General features: G+C 45.8%; 1 protein-coding gene across 1 annotated transcript in view; it reads left to right on the top strand.

The window, feature by feature from the left end:
* Positions 1–3,642: 3,642 nt before the first annotated feature.
* The window catches only part of LOC106571163 (glutamate receptor ionotropic, kainate 2), a 170,331-nt gene continuing 147,474 nt past the window's right edge, over positions 3,643–26,499 (top strand). The window contains exon 1 of the mRNA XM_045695592.2: positions 3,643–4,603. Coding sequence (XP_045551548.1) covers positions 4,483–4,603 — 121 coding nt within the window. The 5' untranslated portion in view covers positions 3,643–4,482. The remainder of the gene's footprint in view (positions 4,604–26,499) is intronic.

Below are 26,499 nucleotides of genomic sequence, written 5' to 3'. Positions count from 1 at the left end.
TTCCACAAGTCTAATGTCCATTGCTCATGTTTCTTGGCCCAAGCAGGTGTCCTTTAGTAATGGTTTCTTTGCAGCAATTCGACCATGAACGGCTGATTTACACAGTCTCCTCTGAACAGTTGATGTTGAGATGTGTCTGTTACTTGAACTCTGTGAAGAATTTATTTGGGGTGCAATCTGAGGTGCAGTTAACTCTAATGAACGTATCCTCTGCAGCAGAAGTATCTCTGGGTCTTCCTTACCTGTGGCGGTCCTCATAAGTGCCAGTGTCATCATAGCGCTTGATGGTTTTTGCAACTGCACTTGAAGAAACTTTCAAAACTCTTGACATTTTCCGCATTGACTGACCTTCATGTCTTAAAGTAATGATGGAGTGTCATTTCTTTTTGCTTATTTGAGCTGTTCTTGCCATAATATGGACTTGGACTTTTACCAAATAGGGCTATCTTCTGTATACCACCCCTACCTTGTCACAGCACATCTGATTGGCTCAAACGTATTAAGAAGGAAATAAATTACACATTCACTTTTAACAAGGCACATCTGTTAATTGAAAGGCATTCCAGGTGACTACCTCATGAATCTGGTTGAGAGAATGCCAAGAGTGTGCAAAGCTGTCATCAAGGCAAAGGGTGGCTAGTTTGAAGAATCTCAAATATAAAATATATTTTTTGATTTGTTTAACACTTTTTTGGTTACTACATTATTCCATATGTGTTATTTCATAGTTTTGATGTCTTCACTGTTATTCTACAATGTAGAAAATAGTCAAAATAAAGAAAAACCCTGGAATGAGTAGGTGTGTCCAAACGTTTGAGCAGTACTCTATGTGTACACACAGCGAAGCCTGGATTTAGTAATATGTACTACAAAGCCCCAAAACACACACTGGTTTCACGTAGTACCTAAATCAGAAGTACAAAACCCCAACAGACACACTGGTGCTGTATTCATGTGGTCGTCGGAAGGGGGAAACATCCCAATAAGGAAGTCGTAAGTCTGATATGATTTTGTGTTCAAGTGCTTTTGATGTCGGAACAATTCTTCAACCAATAGCATTTCAGCTAGCTAGATGAGCTAGCTCACATTGCTAGTAATAAACTTAGCAAGCTTAACTAGCTACATTATCCACGTTGATAGGTTTCTATGTGTCAGAAACTGATTTGTTGTTGAAAAGGTGAAGGTCAGCGGTGAAACGTAACAACTCGAGTAACTCGTTTTTTTCTCTCTGGGTTTCCCCGCTTATAATTACACTTGAATTGTCGTTCAAGTGAAACTTCCAAGTCGGAATCTCGTATTTCCGATAGCTCTGGCAGCTTGTGAACGTACCATGAATTCATGTTGGCCCTATAACAATTAGAAATAGAAAACCCAAGTACCCTCTGCTGCCTCACTCCATAACCACCCCCCCCCCCCCCCCAACATCAACAGCACCATCAATCCTACACTAGCTGGATAGGTGCACTGTTGCAGACATTCATCTACAGATCCCAATCTGGCTTTATGACCACCTACCTGAAGTACTTATATTACAAGACAGAGGGCGATGTTTCACCAGAGGTGAATTACCAGTAGCGGTTTCTGCAGCATTTTCTCTCCATCAGTCGATGTCTTCTCCCCTAAGCTCAATAAGCATTCCTTTCATGCTGGGTGTGAGGCTTAGTGAAACGCTGCTTTTCTCCATAATTATGGTAATAGCACAGATGGTGGGATGGCGAGTGCTTCAGTGTGTTTGATATTCTCACCTCGCAGTCAGAGAGTGTGCGTCTGTGTAGACACGCAACCAAATTCCCAACCCAGTGTCGTATGAACGTTCACACGACTACCCATTGTATCCAAGTTTTGGTTTTCTTTTGGTTGTTTGTAAGTTCTTAGATAACGATCGATCATGTGTCTTTGTATTTTTTTGCAGGCAATATTGGTGTTTACATAGGCTATTCAAAATGTGCTTGAATAGAGAGACCTATTGACTCTCCCAATGCTCGAGGGTTAGGAAAAAGTGCCTTGGTTGATGTAAGTAGATTTGCATCTGATTAACCCAAACACTCTTTGTACTGTGGCTGCTGTTTCTAGGAAACACACACACGCACAGTGCAGTTTCTCTCTCTCTCTCACACACACACAAACACACACACACACATACGCACACGCGCGCACACACACCTGTCATTCACTTCTTCAAACTTGAGACCACATACAATGACACTGTTCATCCAGTGGGTTGGGGCTATGGTGGAGGAGTTGGGCAAAGATCAAAGAGTTCTTTCATATCTCCGTGCATTCGGTGCAGAAGATTAAATCCCTTCTCATCGCCACTCTACCCACTCGTAGAGGGGCCTTTTTGCTGAAGGTTACCTACCGCGGATTCATCATCAGCCCTGGCTGAATCGCACACTTGGGGCCCGGGCTCTGATAACGTTTGCACGCACTGTAAACATCTATAACCTTTGCGCCTACATTCCATGCCGATGCAGTTGGGGGTATTCACATATAAACGTGATATTTTAACTAACTCTAAGCAATTATTGCTTTCCTAAATCTACACAGATTTTAATCGGTTGTCATGGTGACACATATCTCTTTATGCAGTTAGTTCGTGAGTCTTTGGCTTTCCAGTGGCGGTTGTGAGGCGGTTGATAGGCATACACGCGGAGCGATCAGATCTTGGAAGGCTTTTAAGTCTAAAGTGAAGTAATTTGCATAGGTTAAATATTCGTGCCTCCAGAGCGGATACTGTCGATAGCTGGTGTTATGGGTTCGCTCCTCTCTGCCAATTTCAATTCTCACCATTGACTCAAGTCTTTCCCTCTCACATGTGTACAAGGAAAGAGATAAGTGAGCTGCATTTGGTTAAAAGGCCTATTCGTTTTTTTGTACTTTCATCAAATGTCAGCAATGGCAAAAGTAAGTCAACAATAGTTTAATATGCTGTAAGTCTTCGTGGCCTGTCTCATAAGGTTATACAAAATTGGAAGCAGTTTTATTGATTGGATTCTGAAGCCTAGATGGAAATTATGTTTTGATCTTAGAGTGCATTGTTCATATGATATAAAGCCCAACGTTCAGAAAATTGCCACTCATTCCTTGAAAGGATGTAGTTACACTAACAGCGAACAATCATCATATTGTCACGTCTCTGAATGGTTCTAAACTGACAATTTAAAACCAATTCAAAGACTAGCATCTCTTACTCAATTCATGGTGTACCCGCATGGCTTGTCCTACATAGGCCTACAACCAAATGTCTGAAAAAGTGAAGGGGACACATATTACAACATTCTGGTTGATTTAGCCTAATGAGGCGCTTGTTTTCCGTAGAGCACCAACTTACTGCCTTAAGCTTGTTACAGAGAATGCAGCCTGGGTCACTGCGTCGCTGTCCATGGTGCTGAAATTCGCAGAGGGGCAGTGATTGGTGCTGAAATAAATGACCAGCGTGTTTCTAAGCTATTCAACTGCACTTTTCTGCAAACATCGATGCTTGTGTTTTCAGACCGTTTTCAGACCATCGTGTTTATTATTGAATACCATCACTTTCAATAACAGAAGACAATATATAGCAAAGAAGAAAAAATAAATCGACCTCTAGAATGAATGGTGGCCCAATTCATTTTTTACATCATCCTTTGGATGAATGGGTAAGCTGTTGTGGAGCAGCATAATCCACCACGAACGTCTTCCACAGTCACACCATTACGCCCAAATCATAGTTCACAGATGATGAGACGCTATAGTCTGGCGTCCTATTACATAGCGACACTGGTTATGACCTAGAGAGAACAGTCTTGGTCTGTGTGGATAAGCTACTTGCGCAGAGCGATGTAAAAACGCTCACAAGCGTTACATAATCAAAATGGGTGGGTGGATGGCATTAGCCGAGGAACTAATAGCGTTGTAAAAGAGCAGTTAATTTGGGATGCAGATAAGGATATGTGGCACACTGTTGTCGGCAGAACCTGTGACATATTCTCTCGCTCTCTCGCTCTCTGCCTCTCACCCTTCCATTCCCCCTCTTCTGTAGGCTATTTCTCTGGCGCGCGCTCACACTAACCTTGGCTCGACGTCAGAGGCTGTGCAGCAGTGCAGTATAATGGGAGAGTAGGCAACATAAAGTGCCTCATAGGCTGCTATTGCGATTCAGCTCTGCTTGGCGCTCTCCGCTGCTCCCCTACCAACGCTCTTCACGTGTGGGTATCCGGCTGCCCGTGTCTCACCTCCGCTAGGCACCGGCCCATGTATGGGCCCCCACCGGTTTGTAACGCCCGTCATGGATGTCCCGCCGTCTCTTGAACCGGAGGATCGTTTCTTGGCGCAGTGAAGTAGGGAATCATGCCGGGACTGCTAATGGATTTAGGGGAAGCGCGAGCGACCATGCCGTGATCCTGCGCGTGGGCTGCCATCACCCTGCCGAAAGACCGTAGACCGAATTCCGGGCGAATCAAAAGCGTACGGGGGATCACCACTGTGCATTTTGCAAACAACATGAAGATTACCTCCCCGCTGATAACTAGTCTCGTTTTCAGGTTCAACCTCAGACTGCTGCTCCCGCTTCTGATGCTGTTTCTGGGATACTCTCGCGGGATGCCGCACGTTTTAAGATATGGTAAGATACTTGTTGTTTGTAGTGGAGAAGAAAGGAGAAATGATCCGTTCACCTCTCATTGTTGTAGCCTTTAATGGTTCAGAGATTGGCCCTGTTTGTGCTTCATGGCTACGTTGTTTTGACCTTTTGGCAGTGGCACACTGTTGCCCCTTTCTTCACAAACATGGTGATTCGGATCCCAAATATTCATTCTAAGCAAAATGAGACACATGACAGATTCGAATTGACATTTAAATCACAGACTTTTACCCAGAATATTGGAATTGCCTATTGCACGACCCTCGTGGTCAAACAAACAACATATTCACTGGATGGCGTGTATTATGGCCAAATTCACTGAGAACCGGCGAGCGTGATCGTTGGTGGAATAATACAAGGTGAATGGTTGGGTTTCCTTAGTTTGCTGTGTCATATGTGAACCTATTTCATCCAAATAGTCCACATCTATATGCAACAGCTTGCGGCATAGTGCTACACATAAAACACACGTTAGCCAATATATATGACCAGAACTCTTGCTGGATATGGTGTCAGTCACTCGACAGCGAACGGTTTCCTTTAGAGAGAGGTAGCCTAATCCTTCTATTGGTCACATCAATTAAACTATAGGATAAATCAACACAGCAACTAGGCTACCAAAAAGCTCCCTATTCATTGTTCCTTTGGGGGTCCCTTAAAAATAATTGTTGCTTTACTTTCAGTAACGGCTATTTTGTAGGATGTGTAGGCCTATGACATGAGCTCGTTTTAAAATTACCATCAAAGCAATAATGAGCATTCGTGGTTATAAGGGAGTCTAGTAATCAGTCTGTGTAGGAGTACAATCTCCCAACTAGCAGTACAGGCCTAGAACACACAGGGGGCTTCGGTACCTCTATGACCTTTTAAACGGCTGACACCCCAACATGTCTTCCTCAGTAAATGTAAGAGAGTCGGGGTTCAATCAATCACTTACAAGGCCAATCAATAGGGCTACAAGGGGCGGTAGTTTTTGACCCATTCAAATAACCAGTTATGATTGAGAAGGTTGCCTAGTATATTTTAGTAAGGTATAGCATAAGCCTACATAGCCAATGTCTTGTCAGTCATTGTTTGAAAAGTCGCGAGACCGTTCGTGAGTGATGACGACGGGCCGTTCCTCAAAGCGGATGTCATCTATTGTTGACAAACATAATGCCCCCGGAGGCTTCTGTTTAAAAGTCAGCCCGCGTCCGCACGAGCCGCAACTATGGCAAAGGGATGTGGTTGTGTTACTGCTACTCGCGGCTGCTTGCTACAGACTTCTCCTGCATGTCCTCGCCGCTTACCGATTTCCCCTCTTGCACGCTGTTTGACAGGGATGTTGTGGCTGCAGGCAGCGCACGCAGGTTCTTGCATCAATCGCAAGGAGAGAGATACGACGCAGGGGATTCATGCCCATCTCCTGAGATCTCTTGCTCAGGGCTAAACAGCGTGCTCGCTGGGATTTCGGCACTGCAGCGTGAGACCGACGCGTCATTGTCGCTATGCCAAGATGCATATTATGCCGCTTGAATTGCTAGATACAGCGAGCTACAAGTGGGAACGCTCAGTTCAGCACCATGGACAGTGACTCGCTTCAAACGCGCGCGGGACCTGTTGCTATTTCAACCGCTCGTTCATAATTTTAGGGCAACAACCAAATAGTTAATCATGTCAAACCGTTTCTTATTTCCCTTTAGACTATTTCCATAAAATACACTGCATGGCCAAATGTATGTGGACACCAGCTCGTCGGACATCTCATTCAAAAATGATGGGCATTAATATGGAGTTGGTCCCACCTTTGCTGCTATAAAAGTGTCCACTCTTCTGGGAAGGCTTTCCACTAGATGTTGGAACATTGCTGTGGGGACTTGCTTCCATTCAGCCACAAGAGCATTAGTGAGGTCGGGCACTGATGTTGGGAGATTAGGCCTGGCTCACAGTCTGCATTCCAATTCATCACAAAGGTGTTCGATGGGGTTGAGGTCTGTGCAGGTCAGTTCTTCCGCATCGCTCTTCACAAACCATTTCTGTATGGACCTCACTTTGTGCACGGGGGCATTGTCATGCTGAAAGAGGAAAGGGCCTTCCCCAAACTGTTGCCACAAAGCTGGAAGCACAGAATCGTCAAGAATGTAATGCTGTAGCATTAAGATTTCCCGTCACTGGAACTAAGGGGTCTAGCCCGAGCCATGACAAACAGCCCCAGACCATTATTCCTCCTCCACCAAACTTTAAGGTTGATACAATGCATTCGGGCAGGTAGCGTTCTCCTGGCATCTGCCAAACCCAGGTTTGTCTGTCGGACTGCCAGATGGTTCAGTGTGATTCATCACCCCAGAGAACGTGTTTCCACTGCTCCAGAGTCCAATGGCGGCGAACTTTACACCACTCCAGCTGACGCTTGGCATTGCGCTTGGTGATCTTAAACTTGTGTTCGGCTGCTCGGCCATGGAAACCCATTTCTTGAAGCTCCCAACAAACAGTTCTTGTGCTGACGTTGCTTCCAGAGGCAGTTTGGAACTCGGTAATGAGTGTTGCAACCGAGGACAGATGATTTTTTTCGCACTACTCGCTTCAAGACTCGGCGGACCCGTTCTGTGAGCTTGTGTAACCTACCACTGCACTGCTGAGTCCTTTGTATTGGTGTAGACTTGACGGACCAGAAGGGACTCATTCCCTCACAAACCAAAAGGAGAAACCAATATTTTCTGTGGTAGGCACAACCGACTTGGCACCTCTACAAACAATAATGGGCCCTTGTGTGCCTTTCCTAATCATATCCAATCAATTTAATTTACCACAGGTGGACTCCAGGTGGACTACAATAAAGTTGTAGAAACATCTCAAGGATGATCAATGGAAACAGGATGGACCTGAGCTCAATTTTGGGTCTCATAGCAAACAGTTGAAGTCAGAAGTTAGCATACACCTTAGCCAAATACATTTATCTCAGTTTTTCACAATTCCTGACATTTAAACCTATGAAAAATTCCCAGTCTTAGGTCAGTTAGGATCACCACTTTATTTTAAGAATGTAAAACGTCAGAATAATAGTAGAGAGAATGATTTATTTCAGCTTTTTTTTTCTTTCATCACATTCCCAGTGGGTCAGAAGTTTACATACACTCAATTAGTATTTGGTAGCATTGCCTAGAAATTGTTTAACATGGGTCAAACGTTTCGGGTAGCCTTCCACAAGCTTCCCACAATAAGTTCAATGAATTCCTCCTGACAGAGCTGGTGTAACGAGTCAGGTTTGTAGGCCTCCTTGCTCGCACACGCTTTTTTAGTTCTGCCCACAAATTTTCTATGGGATTGTGGTCAGGGCTTTGTGATGGCGACTCCAATACCTTGACTTTGTTGTCCTTAAGCCATTTTGCCACAACTTTGGAAGTATGCTTGGGGTCATTGTCCATTTGCAAGACCAATTTGCAACCAAGCTTCAACTTCCTGACTGATATCTTAAGATGCTGCTTCAATATATCCACAACATTTTTCTTCCTCACGATGCCATCTATTTTGTGAAGTGCACCAGTCCCTCTTGCAGCAAAGCACCCCCACAACATGATGCTGCCACCCCCGTGCTTCACGGTTGGGATGGTGTTCTTCGGCTTGCAAGCCCTCCCCTTTTTCCTCCAAACGTAACGATGGTCATTATGGCCAAACAGTTCTATTTTTGTTTCATCAGACCAGAGGACATTTCTCCAAAATGTACGATCTTTGTCCCCATGTGCAGTTGCAAACCATAGTCTGGCTTTTTGATGGCGGTTTTGGAGCAGTGGCTTCTTCCTTGCTGAGCGGCCTTTCAGGTTATCTTGATATAGGACTCGTTTTACTGTGGATATAGATACTTTTGCACCTGTTTCCTCCAGCATCTTCACAAGGTCTTTTGCTGTTGTTCTGGGATTGATTTGCACTTTTCGCACCAAAGTACATTCATCTCTAGGAGACAGAACAGGTCTCCTTCCTGAGCGGTATGATGGCTGCATGGTCCCATTGTGTTTATACTTGTGTAGTATTGTTTGTACAGATGAACGTGGTACCTTCAGGCATTTGGAAATTGCTCTCAAAGATGAACCAGACTTGTGGAGGTGTACAGTTTTTTTCTGAGGTCTTGGCTGATTTCTTTTTATTTTCCCATGATGTCAAGCAAAGAGGCACTGAGTTTGAAGGTAGGCCTTGAAATATATCCACAGGTCCACCTCCAATTGACTCAAATTATGTAAATTAGCCTATCATAAGTTTCTGAAGCCATGACATCATTTTCTGGAATTTTCTAAGCTGTTTAAAGGCGCAGTCAACTTAGTGTATATAAACTTCTGACCCACTGGAATTGTGATACAGTGAATTATAAGTGAAATAATCTGTCTGTAAACAATTGTTGGAAAAATTACTTGTGCCGTGCACAAAGTAGATGTCCTGACCGTCTTGCCAAAACTATAGTTTGTTGACAAGAAATTAGTGGAGTGGTTGAAAAACAAGTTTTAATGACTCCAACCTAATTGTATGTACATTTCCGACTTCAACTGTAGTTTTATATTTATGACATTTTAATTTCCGTATTTATAACTGTTGATTTAGCCTACTTATCCCCTTTTTTTGTTGCCCATGCTGTGTTAGAGTTCAATACGAATGGCTCTGCTGTTAGAGTGCAATATGGGGCCTTCCGAGTGGCACAGTGATCTAATGCGCTGCATCGCAGTTCTAGAGGCGTCACTACAGACCCGGTTCGACCGGGAGACCCATGAGGCGGCGCGCAATTCGCCCAGCGTTACTGAGTACTGCCCCATTATATAGGACCTTCCACCCCCACCTGGGATATGGATGCCTGATGAAGACCTAAGGGTTGAAACGTTGTTGTAAATAAATATCACCTGGAAGCATGAGCATCAGTGTGCAGCGTTTTCCTTTCTGTTTTCCATGAGTTTGCCTACAACTCCAGCACCTGCAGAAAGTACCTGGATGTGCGTAAGTTCAACAGCTTTTGCCATTATTTGGCTCCTACTCTATTTCATGTGTCTATGCAGCACTTCCTGTCTGGCTATCATCCTGGTGCACTCTGGGTACAGAGAGGTCAGTTCCCCTGGGGTGCTGTGTCCTGCTACTGCCCCTATACAAACTTGTGCACGCACGCACACATGCACGCATGCACACATACACACACACGCACACACACGCACGCACGCACACGCAAGCACACACACGCACACACACACAATTTATATCTCTCTCTCTCTCTTTCACACACATACACAATACCCCCCACACACACACTCTTACACACTCTTACACACACACACACACACACACAGCCCCCCCTGCCCTCTGCCCCCCATCCTCACAGGCACTGACCAGACCCATGTAACACCAGCACTCTGACTGTCGAGGTCAAAGCCTTTTCACTGAAGAACACAAAGACCAATTCAACTCTGTGTATTACCACTCCCTTTACCAAGTGGAGTGACACGTGCAGTAAGTCCTAGCTAGCTGATCTGGCCCTCAGCTGTTGTTCCATAGAAGCCCACACAGCTCCGAGGACATCTGCATTTAGAACTGCACTATTGGGTGGATAAGGGCTGAGAGGACTGAGAAGTTTCCATGTAGTGTCACTGTCATCAAGTTGTGGTTGCAATGGCTTAGTGGGTTAGGCGGATGGGTCTGGAAACACAATGGTGTGGGTTTGATTCCTGCATGGGTCACATCACATGTACATATACAGTACCAGTCAAAAGATTGGACACACCTACTTATTCAAGGGTTTTTCTTTATTTTTACTATTTTCTACATTGTAGAATAATAGTGAAGACATCAAAACTATTTTATTTCACCTTTATTTAACCAGGTAGGCAAGTTGAGAACAAGTTCTCATTTACAATTGCGACCTGGCCAAGATAAAGCAAAGCAGTTCGACACATACAACAATACAGAGTTACACATAGAGTAAAACAAACATACAGTCAATAATACAGTAGAAAAATAAGTCTATATACAATGTGAGCAAATGAGGTGAGATAAAGGAGGTAAAGGCAAGAAAGGCCATGGTGGCAAAGTAAATACAATATAGCAAGTAAAACACTGGAATGGTAGATTTGTAGTGGAAGAAAGTGCAAAGTAGAAATAGAAATAATGGGGTGCAAAGGAGCAAAATAAATAAATAAATACAGTAGGGGAAGAGGAAGTTGTTTGGGCTAAATTATAGATGGGCTATGTACAGGTGCAGTGATCTGTGAGCTGCTCTGACAGCTGGTGCTTAACCTCTATGGGCTAGGTGGGACGCAAGCGTCCCACCCGTGGTGCACTCCATCAACAGCAGGTGCATTTCAAGAGCGGCAAATTTGAATCCAAATAAATGTCAAAATTCCAATTTTTCAAACATACAACTATTTTACACCCTTTGAAAGATAAACATCTCCTTAATCTAACCACGTTTTACGATTTCAAAAAGGTTTTACGGCGAAAGCATAAATTTAGAGTATGTTAGGACAGTACATTTACAAGAGTTGTGTGTAATGTTTTGTCAATTCAAAGACAGGGTCACCAAAACCATAAAACCAGCTAAAATGATGCACTAACCTTTTACAATCTCCATCAGATGACACTCCTAGGACATTATGTTAGACAATGCATGCATTTTTAGTTCTATCAAGTTCATATTTATATCCAAAAACAGCGTTTTACTATGGCATTGATGTTGAGGAAATCGTTTCCCTCCAATAACCGGCAGTCAAGTCAGCACCAAAAATTAAATAATTAAAATTAGAAAACATTGGTAAAATATTATATTGTCATTTAAAGAATTATAGATTTACATCTCTTGAACGCAATCAACTTGCCAGATTTAAAAATAACCTTACTGGGAAATCACACTTTGCAATAATCTGAGCACTGCGCCCAGAAAAATACGCGTTGCGATACAGACTAGCCGTTATGTTGGGGAGATCTAAAATCGAAAATACTATGTAAATAATCCATTACCTTTGATTCTCTTCATCAGATGTCACTTCCAGGTATCACAGGTCCATAACGAATGTAGTTTTGTTCAAAAAAGCTCATAATTTATGTCCAAAAATCTCCGTCTTGTTAGCACATGATCTAAGCCCGCCGGACTTCACTTCATGAACGAGGGGAAAAAATATATTTACGTTCGTTCAAACATGTCAAACGTTGTATAGCATAAATCATTAGGGCCTTTTTTAACCAGAACATGAATAATATTCAAGGTGGACGAATGCATTCTCTTTTATAACGTATTGGAACGAGGGTACCCAACATGAACTCGCGCGCCAGGTGTCTAATGGGCCATCATCGTTCCATGGCTCTTGTTCGGTCAGATCTCCCTCCAGAAGACTCAAAACACTTTGTAAAGGCTGGTGACATCTAGTGGAAGCAATAGGAAGTGCCAAAATATTCCTCAGCCCCTGTGTTTTTCAATGGCATAGGTTTAAAGGTAATACAACACATCAGGTATCCACTTCCTGTCAGAAAATGTCTCAGGGTTTTGCCTGCCAAATGAGTTCTGTTATACTCACAGACACCATTCAAACAGTTTTAGAAACTTTAGGGTGTTTTCTATCCATATGTAATAAGTATATGCATATTCTAGTTACTGGGTAGGATTAGTAACCAGATTAAATCGGGTACATTTTTTTTATCCAGCCGTGCAAATACTGCCCCCTAGCCCTAACAGGTTAAAGCTAGTGAGGGAGATAAGTGTTTCCAGCTTCAGAGATTTTTGTAGTTCGTTCCAGTCATTGGCAGCGGAGAACTGGAAGGAGAGACAGCCAAAGGAGGAATTGGCTTTGGGGGTGACCAGAGAGATATATCTGCTGGAGCGCGTGCTACAGGTGGGTGCTGCTATGGTGACCAGTGAGCTGAGATAAGGGGGGACTTTACCTAGCAGGGTCTTGTAGATGACCTGGAGCCAGTGGGTTTGGCGACGAGTATGAAGCGAGGGCCAGCCAACGAGAGCGTACATGTCGCAGTGGTGGGTAGTATATGGGGCTTTGGTGACAAAATGGATGGCACTGTGATAGACTGCATCCAATTTATTGAGTAGGGTATTGGAGGCTATTTTGTAAATGACATCGCCGAAGTCGAGGATCGGTAGGATGGTCAGGTTTACGAGGGTATGTTTGGCAGCATGAGTGAAGGATGCTTTGTTGCGAAATAGGAAGCCAATTCTAGATTTAACTTTGGATTGGAGATGTTTGATGTGAGTCTGGAAGGAGAGCTTACAGTCTAACCAGACACCTAGGTATTTGTAGTTGTCCACATATTCTAAGTAAGAACCGTCCAGAGTGGTGATGCTGGACGGACGGGCAGGTGTGGGCAGCGATCGAGCAGCCAACAAGTGCTCAGCATATGTGGGAACTCCTTTAAGATTGTTGGAAAAGCATTCCAGGTGAAGCTGGTTGAGAGATTGCCAAGCGTGTGCAAACCTATAATGAAAGCAAAGGGTGGCTACTTTGAAGAATCAAATATATTTGGATTTGTTTAACACTTTTTTGTTTATTACATGATACCATATGTGTTATTTCACAGTTTCGATGTCTTCACTATTATTCTACAATGTAGAAAATAGAAAAAATTATGAAAAACTGTTGAATGAGTAGATGTAGCCAAACTTTTGACTGGTACTGTATATGTCACTGTTATGCTGATAGTTCTGCATGTTTCTGTGGATTAAAGCATGCTTTATGAATCCCACGTGTGCCACTTAAACAGAATATATATATATATATATATCAACGTTTGACAGTTTTGTTTGTTGCTTTGCATAATGATGTATGCTAAATCCAGCAGCTAAATGGCCATATTTAAATAGTGGCAATTTAGCTCCTTCATTATATAGTACGGTTGTTTGCTTGAATGACAAGTAGATTCTGTTGTTCAGAGATTATGTTGTTCCGTTGGTTCTGAAGCTAAGTGAGCATCAACCAGCTCTACTTTTACAGCTACTTCCCTACCCACAGTAGAAAAAGTATATGCCCCCTTTTTAATTTTCTCATCTTTTGCATATTTTTGGTACTGAATGTTCTTCAACCAACATGTAATATTGCATAACGAACCTGATATTAGATAAAGGGAACCTGAGAGAACAAATAACACAACAATTACATACTTGTTTAATTTTTTCTTAAACAAAAGTGTGAAAAGGTAATTGCCCCCTTACGCTCAATAACTTGTTGTGCCACCTATAATTGCAATGACTACAACCAAACGCTTCCGGTAATTGTTGATCCGTCTCTCACGTCGCTGTGGAGGAATTCTGGCCCACTCTTCCATACACAACTGTTTAACTCAGCAACATTTGTGGGTTTTAACTCAGCAAGTCCTCCCACAACATCTCAATTGGGATTAGGTCTGTCCAAAACTTAAAATGTGTTGCTTTTTAGCTATTTTCATGAAGACTTGATTGTGTGTTTTGGATCATTGTCTTGCTGCATGACCCAGCTGCGTTTCAGCTTCAGCTCACAGATGGATGACCTGACATTCTCCTGTAGAATTCTCTGATACAGAGCAGAATTCATGGTTCCTTCTAATACGACAAGTCATCCCAGTCCTGAGGCAGGAAAGCATCCCCAAACCATCACACCATCACACCACCACCACCATGCTTGACCGTTGGTATAAGGTTCTTACTGTGGAATGCAGTGTTTGGTTTTTGCCAGGTATAATGGGACCCATGTCGTCCAAACAGTTATACATCTGTCCATAGAACATTCTTCCAAGAGGCTTTGATGATCATCCAGCTGCTTCCAGGTACTTTTTGACAAACTTGTGTCAATGTTTTGGACGAGATGGGTCCCATTTTGTCTGTCAATTATGGAATTTTGGAATAGCCTAGTTAAAGTCCAGGCCTAATCCCAATTGAAATGTTGTGTCAGGACTTGAAATGAGCAGTTCATGCTTGAAAACCCATACATTTCGCTGAGTTAAAGCAGTTCTGCATGCAAGAGTGGGCCAAAATCTCTCCACAGCGATGTGAGAGACAACTACAGGAAGCTTTTGGTTGGAGTCATTGTAGCTAAAGGTGACACAACCAGTTATTGAGTGTAAGGGAGCAATTCCTTTTTCACACAGGGGAATTGTGTGTTGCATAACTTTGTTAATTAATGAAAGAAATAAAATAAGTATCCTTTTTTTTGTAATTTGTAAACTCAGGTTCCCTTTATCTAATATGAGGTTTTGGTTGAAGATCTGATACATTCAGTAGCAAAAATATGCTAAAATAGAGAAAATCAGAAAGGGGGAAAATCATTTTTCATGGCATGAGATGTTATGGGAATTGCTTTTGCATGCTGTTAGTCATATTGGTACAATTGGTTTAGATCACACACACACACGCACACGCACGCACACACACACACACACGCACACACACACACACACACACACACACACACACACACACACACACACACACACACACACACACACACACACACACACACACACACACACACACACACACATGTATGTTAGGCATTACCATAATAAGAGTTTGGTCATGCTATCGACGCATGACTCACAATTACATTCCGTTAACCATTTGGCACCTTCTCTAAAGTCTTGATCAGAGTTTTACAGGCGGTCACGTTTTCTATCCATCTCATCTCTCAACATAGAGCATCTATGGAAAAACGTGATCGCAATGACATTGAGCGAGTGCAGTAATCTCTATTATCAGGAAAAGTGGATAGGCTTCTGTCGAGCTGGAGAGTGATGCTATTTTACTATGATCTGTACCATCATCTCACTTCCGTACCCAAAGCACATCCCCAGGAGCTTGACAATGGCTGGAAGCAATGTTTACCCTGTGAAACCTCGTGTAGTTTTCAAGGCTTTGCTTTGTTGATAAGCAGCCCTCAAACTCATTTTGACTGTTACATTTCCTTTGCTTTATTTTCATTTAAGCTAGGTCTAACATATGATATTGTCTTTTGGAGTCTTTTTAGCTCACACAGCACAGAGTCTCATTTTAGTTTAATTTAGTTTTCATTTCAGTTTCATTTGATTTGAGCCCTTTTCTGGTATTTTAGGAGGGAAAAGTCATTTTCTGTAGAGAGTTGAGTTATCCATTTTATTGTTTTGAGAATATTTAATACATTTTCTTTCCCCTCTGTTCATTTTCACTTTGGGAAATTACAGGGGGGGAATTTAGGGATTTGATAGTTAATTGACTTTATTTGCTTTTGCGCCGCCAGTCTGAATTATACAGCTGCTCGTTGGAGTTTAGTTTGGGATTGCAGGAATTATGGATATTACCCCGTGTCGCGGCACACTGCCAGCACCTTCACAGCAAAATACATTTAAATAAGCACAAAGCTGCTTAAAATATTCATGTCACTCCGCACTGTGCGCACCCGCACTAGCAGCTCACTCGCTTATAGAAATGTGAAACTATCTCCTCACTCCTCTCGCAAATCATTTCCACGGTTTAAAAATACCCCGGCTGAGGCTTTCAAGAACAAAGAGGGGGATCTACATTGCATTAAAATGCGGCTCCACACGTCAGGGTTTTGAAGCTAAGAGAACGAGATTTCTCTCACCGTATTTTATGGGCCTGTGTCTTTGAAGGAGCCCTTGGTTTGTGTGTGTGTGTGTGTGTGTGTGTGTGTGTGTGTGTGTGTGTGTGTGTGTGTGTGTGTGTGTGTGTGTGTGTGTGTGTGTGTGTGTGTGTGTGTGTGTGTGTGTGTGTGTGTGTGTGTGTGTGTGTGTGTGGTGTGTGTGTGTGGTCATGCATCAAATAAAAAAAGTGGGGCCTTTTCTACAAAAAGTAATTCAAGTCGGCACTCTCCCTATACTGCCATTTTGAAATGGGAAATATCTGTGAGCTGTGAAATTAGAAACATACAAGGGCATCTTTTAGTGCTCAGGGTTTTGTTTGTTTGAATGTCAATTAGGTAGAGTTGCATTGCTAAAGCATTAAGATGAAGTAACTTCTGGTTAGTTGTTAGGTCACAGAAATGTACAGGAAGGGCACACAGTTGCAAACCGGTTTCACTAAACATCTAAGGGGAGGACTACAGTCTGGTCTGGAGATGGAGAGGACTACAGTCTGGTCTGGAGATGGAGAGGACTACAGTCTGGTCTGGAGATGGAGAGGACTACAGTCTGGTCTGGAGATGGGGAGGACTACAGTCTGGTCTGGAGATGGAGAGGACTACAGTCTGGTCTGGAGATGGAGAGGACTACAGTCTGGTCTGGAGATGGGGAGGACTACAGTCTGGTCTGGAGATGGAGAGGACTACAGTCTGGTCTGGAGATGGAGAGGACTACAGTCTGGTCTGGAGATGGAGAGGACTACAGTCTGGTCTGGAGATGGAGAGGACTACAGTCTGGTCTGGAGATGGAGAGGACTACAGTCTGGTCTGGAGATGGAGAGGACTACAGTCTGGTCTGGAGATGGAGAGGACTACCGTCTGGTCTGGAGATGGAGAGGACTACAGTCTGGTCTGGAGATGGAGAGGACTACAGTCTGGTCTGGAGATGGAGAGGACTACAGTCTGGTCTGGAGATGGAGAGGACTACAGTCTGGTCTGGAGATGGAGAGGACTACAGTCTGGTCTGGAGATGGAGAGGACTACAGTCTGGTCTGGAGATGGAGAGGACTACAGTCTGGTCTGGAGATGGGGAGGACTACAGTCTGGTCTGGAGATGGGGAGGACTACAGTCTGGTCTGGAGATGGAGAGGACTACAGTCTGGTCTGGAGATGGAGAGGACTACAGTCTGGTCTGGAGATGGAGAGGACTACAGTCTGGTCTGGAGATGGAGAGGACTACAGTCTGGTCTGGAGATGGAGAGGACTACAGTCTGGTCTGGAGATGGAGAGGACTACAGTCTGGTCTGGAGATGGAGAGGACTACAGTCTGGTCTGGAGATGGAGAGGACTACAGTCTGGTCTGGAGATGGAGAGGACTACAGTCTGGTCTGGAGATGGAGAGGACTACAGTCTGGTCTGGAGATGGAGAGGACTACAGTCTGGTCTGGAGATGGGGAGGACTACAGTCTGGTCTGGAGATGGGGAGGACTACAGTCTGGTCTGGAGATGGGGACTGGGATGCACTTAAATGTGCATCGGAGTCCAGGTAGTTCCAGTTATTGGAATCTATGTAGTCCATCACTGTTTTAGTCAGTTTTTTCCGGTCCAGAATAACTAGAAAATAATGATAGTGACAGTCATCTAGGGATACTGTACTGACAGTCATCTAGGGATACTGTACTGACAGTCATCTAGGGATACCCTTGAAAATGATCCAACAGAAAAATATACTTTTTCAACTCACGGTGTAGTATGGTTGCTCCATTGCGGTTATATCATCCGCGGACATGATGTCCCATCTCTCTTTGTCACTGTCACTCAGTGGGCTCCCTGTAGTTTACTGGGTCAGAAGTCATGTGTCCCTGGAGAGGACCCGTAAAGCTGCCGGTGTGGCTCTGTGTGGCTCAGAGTGCACTGAAGGTCAGGAATGGTGAAGGCACACAAGGGAACATTTTTCTCAATATCTCTCTCTCCACCCTCCTCCTCCTCCTCCTCTTCTAGGGCACGAGAGAGAAGCTTTTTGATTTTTGATGCTCTTTAATTGAGATGTCCTCACAAACCAAAACATTGTTTACACACAACCATCATGAAACCTGTGTAGCGCAACAGAAGAGAGACAGAGACACAGACAGACAGAGAGGAGTGTGTCTGTGTGTGTGTGGAGCATTATTTAGTGTGTGTGTGTGTGTGTGTGTGTGTGTGTGTGTGTGTGTGTGTGTGTGTGTGTGTGTGTGTGTGTGTGTGTGTGTGTGTGTGTGTGTGTGTGTGTGTGTGTGTGTGTGTGTGTGTGTGTGTGTCGCGCAAGAGTACGTGTGTGACAGACTATGAATAATTATGGGAATTCATAATAACATGAAAACAGTCATGTGAGTTAGGGACCTCTCACTGTTTACCTCCTGCTCAGCCCTGTTTTTAAGCCGGCCTGTTTTAACACCATCGCCATAGAGATAGCAAATCAGACAGAGTATATTCAACCCTGTTAGATCTGCTCATACATTATAGATCAGGTTAACACATTGACTTCTTGATAGTGTAATCTAAGTACACAGATCGATGTACTCTCCTGCAAGTGTTTGTTTGACAGTGTCACATCATATTCACAGTGGTGTATAGTACTTGTCAGAGCTCACACGGTGCTGTACAGTGTGTGTGGGCGGAAAGTGTGTGTGTGTGTGTAACAAGTTCTCACATTGTAACGGATTGGCAGTCGTGGTGAAGGAATGAGGCACAGGAAGCAGCGAGCACAGGGTAGTGGCGTATTTAATGTACACTCACTCATTAAACAAAATACTCCCAAACACAGGGGAGAAAATACACACGGCGTAAAATACCGCCGACACGAACATGAGCCGTCACAATAGAAATAATCCCGCACAACACTGAAGCGGACCAGCTAACATAAATAGCCCCGCTAATTAACCTCTTACATCTAGACGTTCCGGAGGTCAAACTGACCGAGACCCCCAGCCGCTCCATAAACGCCCTCCAGACCCTGGATGTGAACTGGGAACCTCGATCAGAGACAATGTCCTCCGGCACCCCGTAGTGCCGGAAGACGTGGGTAAATAGGGCCTCCGCAGTTTGCAGGGCCGTAGGGAGACCGGGCAATGGGAGGAGACGGCAGGGCTTAGAGAACCGATCCACAACCACCAGAATCGCAGTGTTCCCCTGAGAGGGGGGAAGATCTGTCAAGAAATCTATAGACAGGTGCGACCATGGCCGTTGTGGAACGGGGAGGGGCTGTAACTTCCCTCTCGGTAGATGCCTAGGAGCATTACTCTGAGCGCACACCGAACAGGAAGAGACATAGGACCTCACGTCCTTAGCCAAGCACCTCACGTCCTTAGCCACCAGTACTTCCCCCTGAGACTCCGCACTGTCCTCGCCACACCAGGATGACCCGCAGTAGGTAGCGTGTGCGCCCATCGAATCAAACGATCACGAACACCGAGCGGCACAAACATGCGACCCACGGGAACCTGCGCAGGCGCAGGTTCCAACACTAATGCCCGCTCGATGTCCGCGTCCACCTCCCATACCACCGGTGCCACCAGCCTAGACGCTGGAATGATGGGAGTTGGATCGATGGGCCGGTCCTCCGTGTCATAGAGACGGGACAGCGCGTCGGCTCTAGTGTTAAGGGAACCCGGTCTATAGGAGATAGTGAACCTAAACCGGGCGAAGAACATGGCCCACCTTGCCTGACGCGGATTCAGTCTCCTCGCTGCCCGGATGTACTCCAGCTTTCGGTGGTCGGTCCAGATGAGAAAGGGGTGTTTAGCCCCCTCAAGCCAGTGCCGCCACACCCTCAAATCTTTTACCACCGCTAGCAACTCCCTGTCCCCCACATCATAGTTACGCTCCGCCGAACTGAGCTTCTTCGAAAAGAAAGCGCAGGGGCGGAGTTTCGATGGCGTACCCGAGCGCTGTGATAGCACGGCACCCACCCCAGCCTCGGATGCGTCCACCTCCACTATGAATGCTAGAGACGGGTCCGGGTGTGCCAACACGGGTGCGTCGGTGAACAGGGTCTTCAACTTCTTGAAGGCTCCGTCCGCCTCCGTCGACCATCGCAAACGCACCGGCCCCCCCTTCAGCAGTGAGGTAATGGGAGCCGCTACCTGGCCAAAACCCCGGATAAACCTCCGGTAGTAATTGGCAAAGCCTAAGAACCGCTGCACTTCCTTCACCGTGGTTGGAGTCGGCCAATTACGCACGGCCTTAACGCGGTCACACTCCATCACACTCCATCATGGAAATGCGATAACCCAGAAAGGAAACAGCTCATTTGGAAAACACACATTTCTCAGCCTTAACGTATAGGTCATGCTCCAGCAGTCTACCAAGCACCTTGCGCACCAGGGACACATGCGCGGAGCGGGTGGCGGAATATATCAGAATGTCATCGATATAGACAATCACGCCCTGCCCGTGCAGGTCCCTGAGAATCTCGTCAACAAAGGATTGAAAGACAGCTGGAGCATTTTTCAACCCATACGGCATGACGAGGTACTCATAATGGCCCGATGTGGTACTAAAGGCGGTTTTCCACTCGTCTCCCTTCCTGACACGCACCAGGTTATACGCGCTCCTGAGATCCAGTTTCGTGAAGAACTTTGCTCCGTAAAATGATTCCACCGCCATAGCGATGAGAGGTAGTGGGTAACTAAACCCCACCGTGATAGCGTTTAGACCTCTGTAATCAATGCACGGACGCAGACCTCCTTCCTTTTTCTTCACAAAAAAGAAACTCGAGGAGGCGGGTGAGATGGAGGGCCGAATGTACCCCTGTCCCAGGGATTCAGTGACATATGTCTCCATAGCCGCTGTCTCCTCCTGTGACAAGGGGTACACGTGACTCCTGGGAAGCGCAGCGTTAACCTGGAGGTCTATCGCACAATCCCCCTGTCGATGGGGTGGTAATTTAGTCGCCCTCTTTTTACAGAAGGCGATCGCCAAATCGGCGTACTCAGGGGGAATGCGCACGGGGGACACCTGGTCTGGACTCTCCACCGACGTGGCACCTATGGAAACTCCTAGACACCTCCCTGAACACTCCTCTGACCACCCCTGGAGAACCCCCTGTTTCCACGAAATACGGGGATTGTGACCAGCCAGCCAGGGGACCCCAGCACCACCGGAAACGCAGGCGAATCAATAAGGAAAAAACTAATGCGTTCCTTATGATTCCCCTGCGTTACCATGTCCAGTGGCACCGTAGACTCCCTGACTAGCCCTGACCCTAATGGTCGGCTATCTAGGGAGTGCACGGGGAAGGGGGGGTCTATCGGCACCCGCGGAATGCCCAGCTTAATGGCAAGTCCACGATCCATAAAGTTCCCAGCTGCGCCTAAATCGACTAGCGCCCTATGCTGGGAAGAGGGGAAAAATTTAGAAAACAAAACAGGTAAGAACACTTGACCAACAGGGGGTTCTGGGTGAATCTGGTGCTGACTCACCTGGGGTGACCGAGAAGTGTTCTGCCTGCCCTCTCGACTCCCAGACTGGCTCCTCCAGCACCGGTCGGCCGTGTGTCCTCTCCGACCACAGCTGGTGCAGGAGGAGCCAGCTCCTCCGGTGCCCCTTGGCACGGCCCCCCCTACCTCCATAGGGGTAGGGGCGGGGTTGCACGGAGGTGGAACGGGCAGGACCCTCTCCGAACGCCCGCGGGCAGCCAGCAGATTGTCCAAACGAATGGACATGTCGATGAGCTCGTCCAGGGATAGAGCGGCATCTCGACAGGCCAGCTCCCTGCGGACGTCCGCCCGGAGACTGCATCTATAGTGGTCTATGAGGGCCCTGTCGTTCCACCCCGCCCCAGCAGCCAAGGTCATGAACTCCAACACGAAGTCCAGAGCGCTCCTCGTCTCCTGCCTGAGGTGGAACAGCCGTTCACCCGCCGCTCTTCCTTCCGGAGGGTGGTCGAACACGGCCCGAAAGCGGCGGGTGAACTCTGGATTATGGTCCCTCGCCGAGTCTGGGCCATTCCAGACCGCATTAGCCCACTCCAGAGCTCGGCCCGTCAGGCAGGAAACGAGGGCACTCACGCTCTCCTCTCCTGAGGGAGCAGGTCTGACGGTGGCCAGGTACAGCTCGAGCTGGAGCAGAAATCCCTGGCACCCAGCCGCCGCCCCATCATACTCCCTCGGGAGCGCCAAACGAAGCGCGCCTGAGCCAGACGTAGTGGGAGGAGGAGGTGGCTGCATCGGAGGAGCCGGAGGTGGAGAGAGGAGACCACTTCTCTCCCATCGGTCCATCCTCTCCATCATCTGGTCCATCGCGGATCCTATGCGGTGGAGGACCGTAGTGTGGTGGAGGACGCGTTCCTCCATCGAGGGGACAGGGGTGGCCGCTGCTCCTGCTGATTCCATGCCTTTTCGTGGTGCGGGATTCTGTAACGGATTGGCAGTCGTGGTGAAGGAATGAGGCACAGGAAGCAGCGAGCACAGGGTAGTGGCGTATTTAATGTACACTCACTCATTAAACAAAATACTCCCACACACAGGGGAGAAAATACACACGGCGTAAAATAGCGCCGACACGAACATGAGCCGTCACAATAGAAATAATCCCGCACAACACGGAAGCGGACCAGCTAACATAAATAGCCCCGCTAATTAACCTCTTACATCTAGACGTTCCGCTAGCGGAACACCTGCTCCAATATCCAATGATGGGCGTGGCGCGAAATACAAACTCCTCTAAAATCCGAAAACTTCCATTTTTCAAACATATGACTATTTTACAGCATTTTAAAGACAAGACTCTCGTTAATCTAACCACACTGTCCGATTTCAAAAAGGCTTTACAGCGAAAGCAAAACATTAGATTATGTCAGCAGAGTACCCAGCCAGAAATAATCAGACACCCATTTTTCAAGCTAGCATATAATGTCACAAAAACAAAACCACAGCTAAATGCAGCACTAACCTTTGATGATCTTCATCAGATGACAGGACATTATGTTATACAATGCATGCATGTTTTGTTCAATCAAGTTCTTAACCAAACTAAACACAGGTGCACAAAACCAAAAGGAAGGGAAAACCAAAAAAGGGAATCAGTGGCAGCTAATAGGCCGGTGACGACGACCGCCGAGCGCCACCCGAGCAGGAGGGGGCGCCACCGTCGGTGGGAATCGTGACACACAGTCTCCGTTTGTCCATAAACATCAAATTTAGAAGGTTAAGGCATTCATTCTGAATGGTTAAGGTTAGGATAGGGTTCAATCAAAAACAACTCCACGGTGTAGTTTAGGCATTCGTTCTGAATGGTTAAAGTTGCTCTATGCAGAAATCTCTCCACCATTTCCTGGTTGCTAAAATTAGAATAGTTCACCTAATTTCAGTTTATATGTGACAAAAACAAGCAAGTACAGTGTACAGAATGATTGTACAATCTAAACCACTGTGAAATATACTGCTAAAAAAATAAACACTTAAACAACACATCCTAGATCTGAATGAAAGAAATAATCTTATTAAATACTTTTTTCTTTACATAGTTGAATGTGCTGACAACAAAATCACACAAAAAGAATCAATGGAAATCCAATTTATCAACCCATGGAGGTATGGATTTGGAGTCACACTCAAAATTAAAGTGGAAAACCAAACTACAGGCTGTTCCAACTTTGATGTAATGTCCTTAAAACAAGTCAAAATGAGGCTCAGTAGTGTGTGTGGCCTCCACGTGCCTGTATGACCTCCCTACAACGCCTGGGCATGCTCCTGATGAGGTGGCGGATGGTCTCCTGAGGGATCTCCTCCCAGACCTGGACTAAAGCATCCGCCAACTCCTGGACAGTCTGTGGTGCAACGTGGCGTTGGTGGATGGAGCGAGACATAATGTCCCAGATGTGCTCAATTGGATTCAGGTCTGGGGAACGGGCGGGCCAGTCCATAGCATCAATGCCTTCCTCTTGCAGGAACTGCTGACACACTCCAGCCACATGAGGTCTAGCATTGTCTTGCATTAGGAGGAACCCAGGGCCAACTGCACCAGCATATGGTCTCACAAGGGGTCTGAGGATCTCATCTCAGTACCTAATGGCAGTCAGGCTACCTCTGGCGAGCACATGGAGGGCTGTGCGGCCCCCCAAAGAAATGCCACCCCACACCATGACTGACCCACCGCCAAACCGGTCATGCTGGAGGATTTTGCAGGCAGCAGAACGTTCTCCATGGCGTCTCCAGACTCTGTCACGTCTGTCACGTGCTCAGTGTGAACCTGCTTTCATCTGTGAAGAGCACAGGGCACCAGTGGCGAATTTGCCAATTTTGGTGTTCTCTGGCAAATGCCAAACGTCCTGCACGGTGTTGGGCTGTAAGCACAACCCCCACCTGTGGACGTCGGGCCCTCATACCACCCTCATGGAGTCTGTTTCTGACCGTTTGAGCAGACACATGCACATTTGTGGCCTGCTGGAGGTCATTTTGCAGGGCTCTGGCAATGCTTCTCCTGCTCCTCCTTGCACAAAAGCGGAGGTAGCGGTCCTGCTGCTGGGTTGTTGCCCTCCTACGGCCTCCTCCACGTCTCCTGATGTACTGGCCTGTCTCCTGGTAGCGCCTCCATGCTCTGGACACTACGCTGACAGACACAGCAAACCTTCTTGCCACAGCTCGCATTGATGTGCCATCCTGGATGAGCTAGCACTACCTGAGCCACTTGTGTGGGTTGTAGACTCCGTCTCATGCTACCACTAGAGTGAAAGCACCGCCAGCATTCAAAAGTGACCAAAACATCAGCCAGGAAGCATAGGAACTGAGAAGTGGTCTGTGGTCCCCACCTGCAGAACCACTCCTGTATTGGGGGTGTCTTGCTAATTGCCTATAATTTCCACCTGTTGTCTATTCCATTTGCACAACAGCATGTGAAATTTATTGTCAATCAGTGTTGCTTCCTAAGTGGACAGTTTGATTTCACAGAAGTGTGATTGACTTGGAGTTACATTGTGTTGTTTAAGTGTTCCCTTTATTTTTTTGAGCAGTGTATATTTTCCATAAGCAAAAATATTTTATTTTCAGTTGTTTGAAGTTGCTGTATAAAGAATGGGATCCATTGAAATAGCGCACATAGAATCGATCTACCGCTTCTTAGACTTGCTTTCAATGAGAATGACAGATCTATAACTCACATTTCTATGTGAATTTGGTTGGGTCACCCAAAAAGTGACATATTGCAGCGTTAAGGCTTAAGTCCAAAAAATCTAAGATGACTGCCCAGCACTGGGATTGAACACGCAACCCTCAGAGGTAGAGCTTGCAGCCTACACCCATCCACCATCCACCTCGACATCCACAATGCCCTAACAAAACCCAAGTCTACTTGATGGTAACAGCTCTCACCGTTGCCCATAGTGGCCGGTTTTGAAGTCATCACCCGACCTTCCTGCTTACCCGGATTGATTTCAGAATGAAACCACAAAGGAATAGAGGGTGAATAAGATACTATTCTCCTGCTTAAGTTCAAGGTCAGAATGAGCATAGAGAGAAAAGTGCATAAAAAGGAATTTACGTTCCATTTACACACGCTTAACTCGGGTCAGAATTCCCCTCTTGGCATTTAGTCATGACATGAGCAATGGGTATGTTTCTGTACTTAGACCTACTGTATACCTACTTAAAAGATAGTATAGGATGTGCATACACACACACACACACACACACACACACACACACACACACACACACACACACACACACACACACACACACACACACACACACACACACACACACACACACACCCCGCACACACTAGGATTCACTAGGAAGATATGCTGTATTGGGGAGTCTCCCTTCAAAATGGGTCCTTTCACTGAAATCAATCAGCTATGAATGCTATCGTTCAGTGTCCTAAGAAGCTATGCTAAATGTATGAGTCTTTGAGTCTTTGTGTCAATGGGCCTACTTCTGAGAGAGGAAGGGAGAAGGAGCACACTAGGAACTGGGAACCACCGAAGAACAAACACCATCAGTACCTTTCAGAGTTATGTAGGATTATGACATAACCAGTCTAGTATTGCATATTTCTATGCTGGATATTTATATTGTTTGGCTAATGTAACAAATCATCCTTCCACTCTAGTATTATATATCTCTATGCTGTGTCGTTTAGGGTGGCAGGTAGCCTAGCGGACAAGAGCATTGGCCCACAAACTGAAAGGTTGTTGGTTTGAATACCAAAGGTGACTTAACCCTAATTTGCTCCAGGGGTGCCATAGTACTATTGCTGACCCTGTTAAACAACACATTTCAATGTACCTATCTGGTGTGTGACAATTTAAAAAACACAACAGAGACTACATAGCCACTCAAGTATCTCTATGATATTTGGTTAATG

This window comes from Salmo salar, chromosome 15, assembly GCF_965601325.2.
Source record: "Salmo salar chromosome 15, fSalSal1, whole genome shotgun sequence".
Classification (NCBI taxonomy): domain Eukaryota; kingdom Metazoa; phylum Chordata; class Actinopteri; order Salmoniformes; family Salmonidae; genus Salmo; species Salmo salar.
The sequence above is the reverse complement of the archived record's forward strand: the minus strand, read 5'-3'. Positions and strand labels throughout refer to the sequence as shown.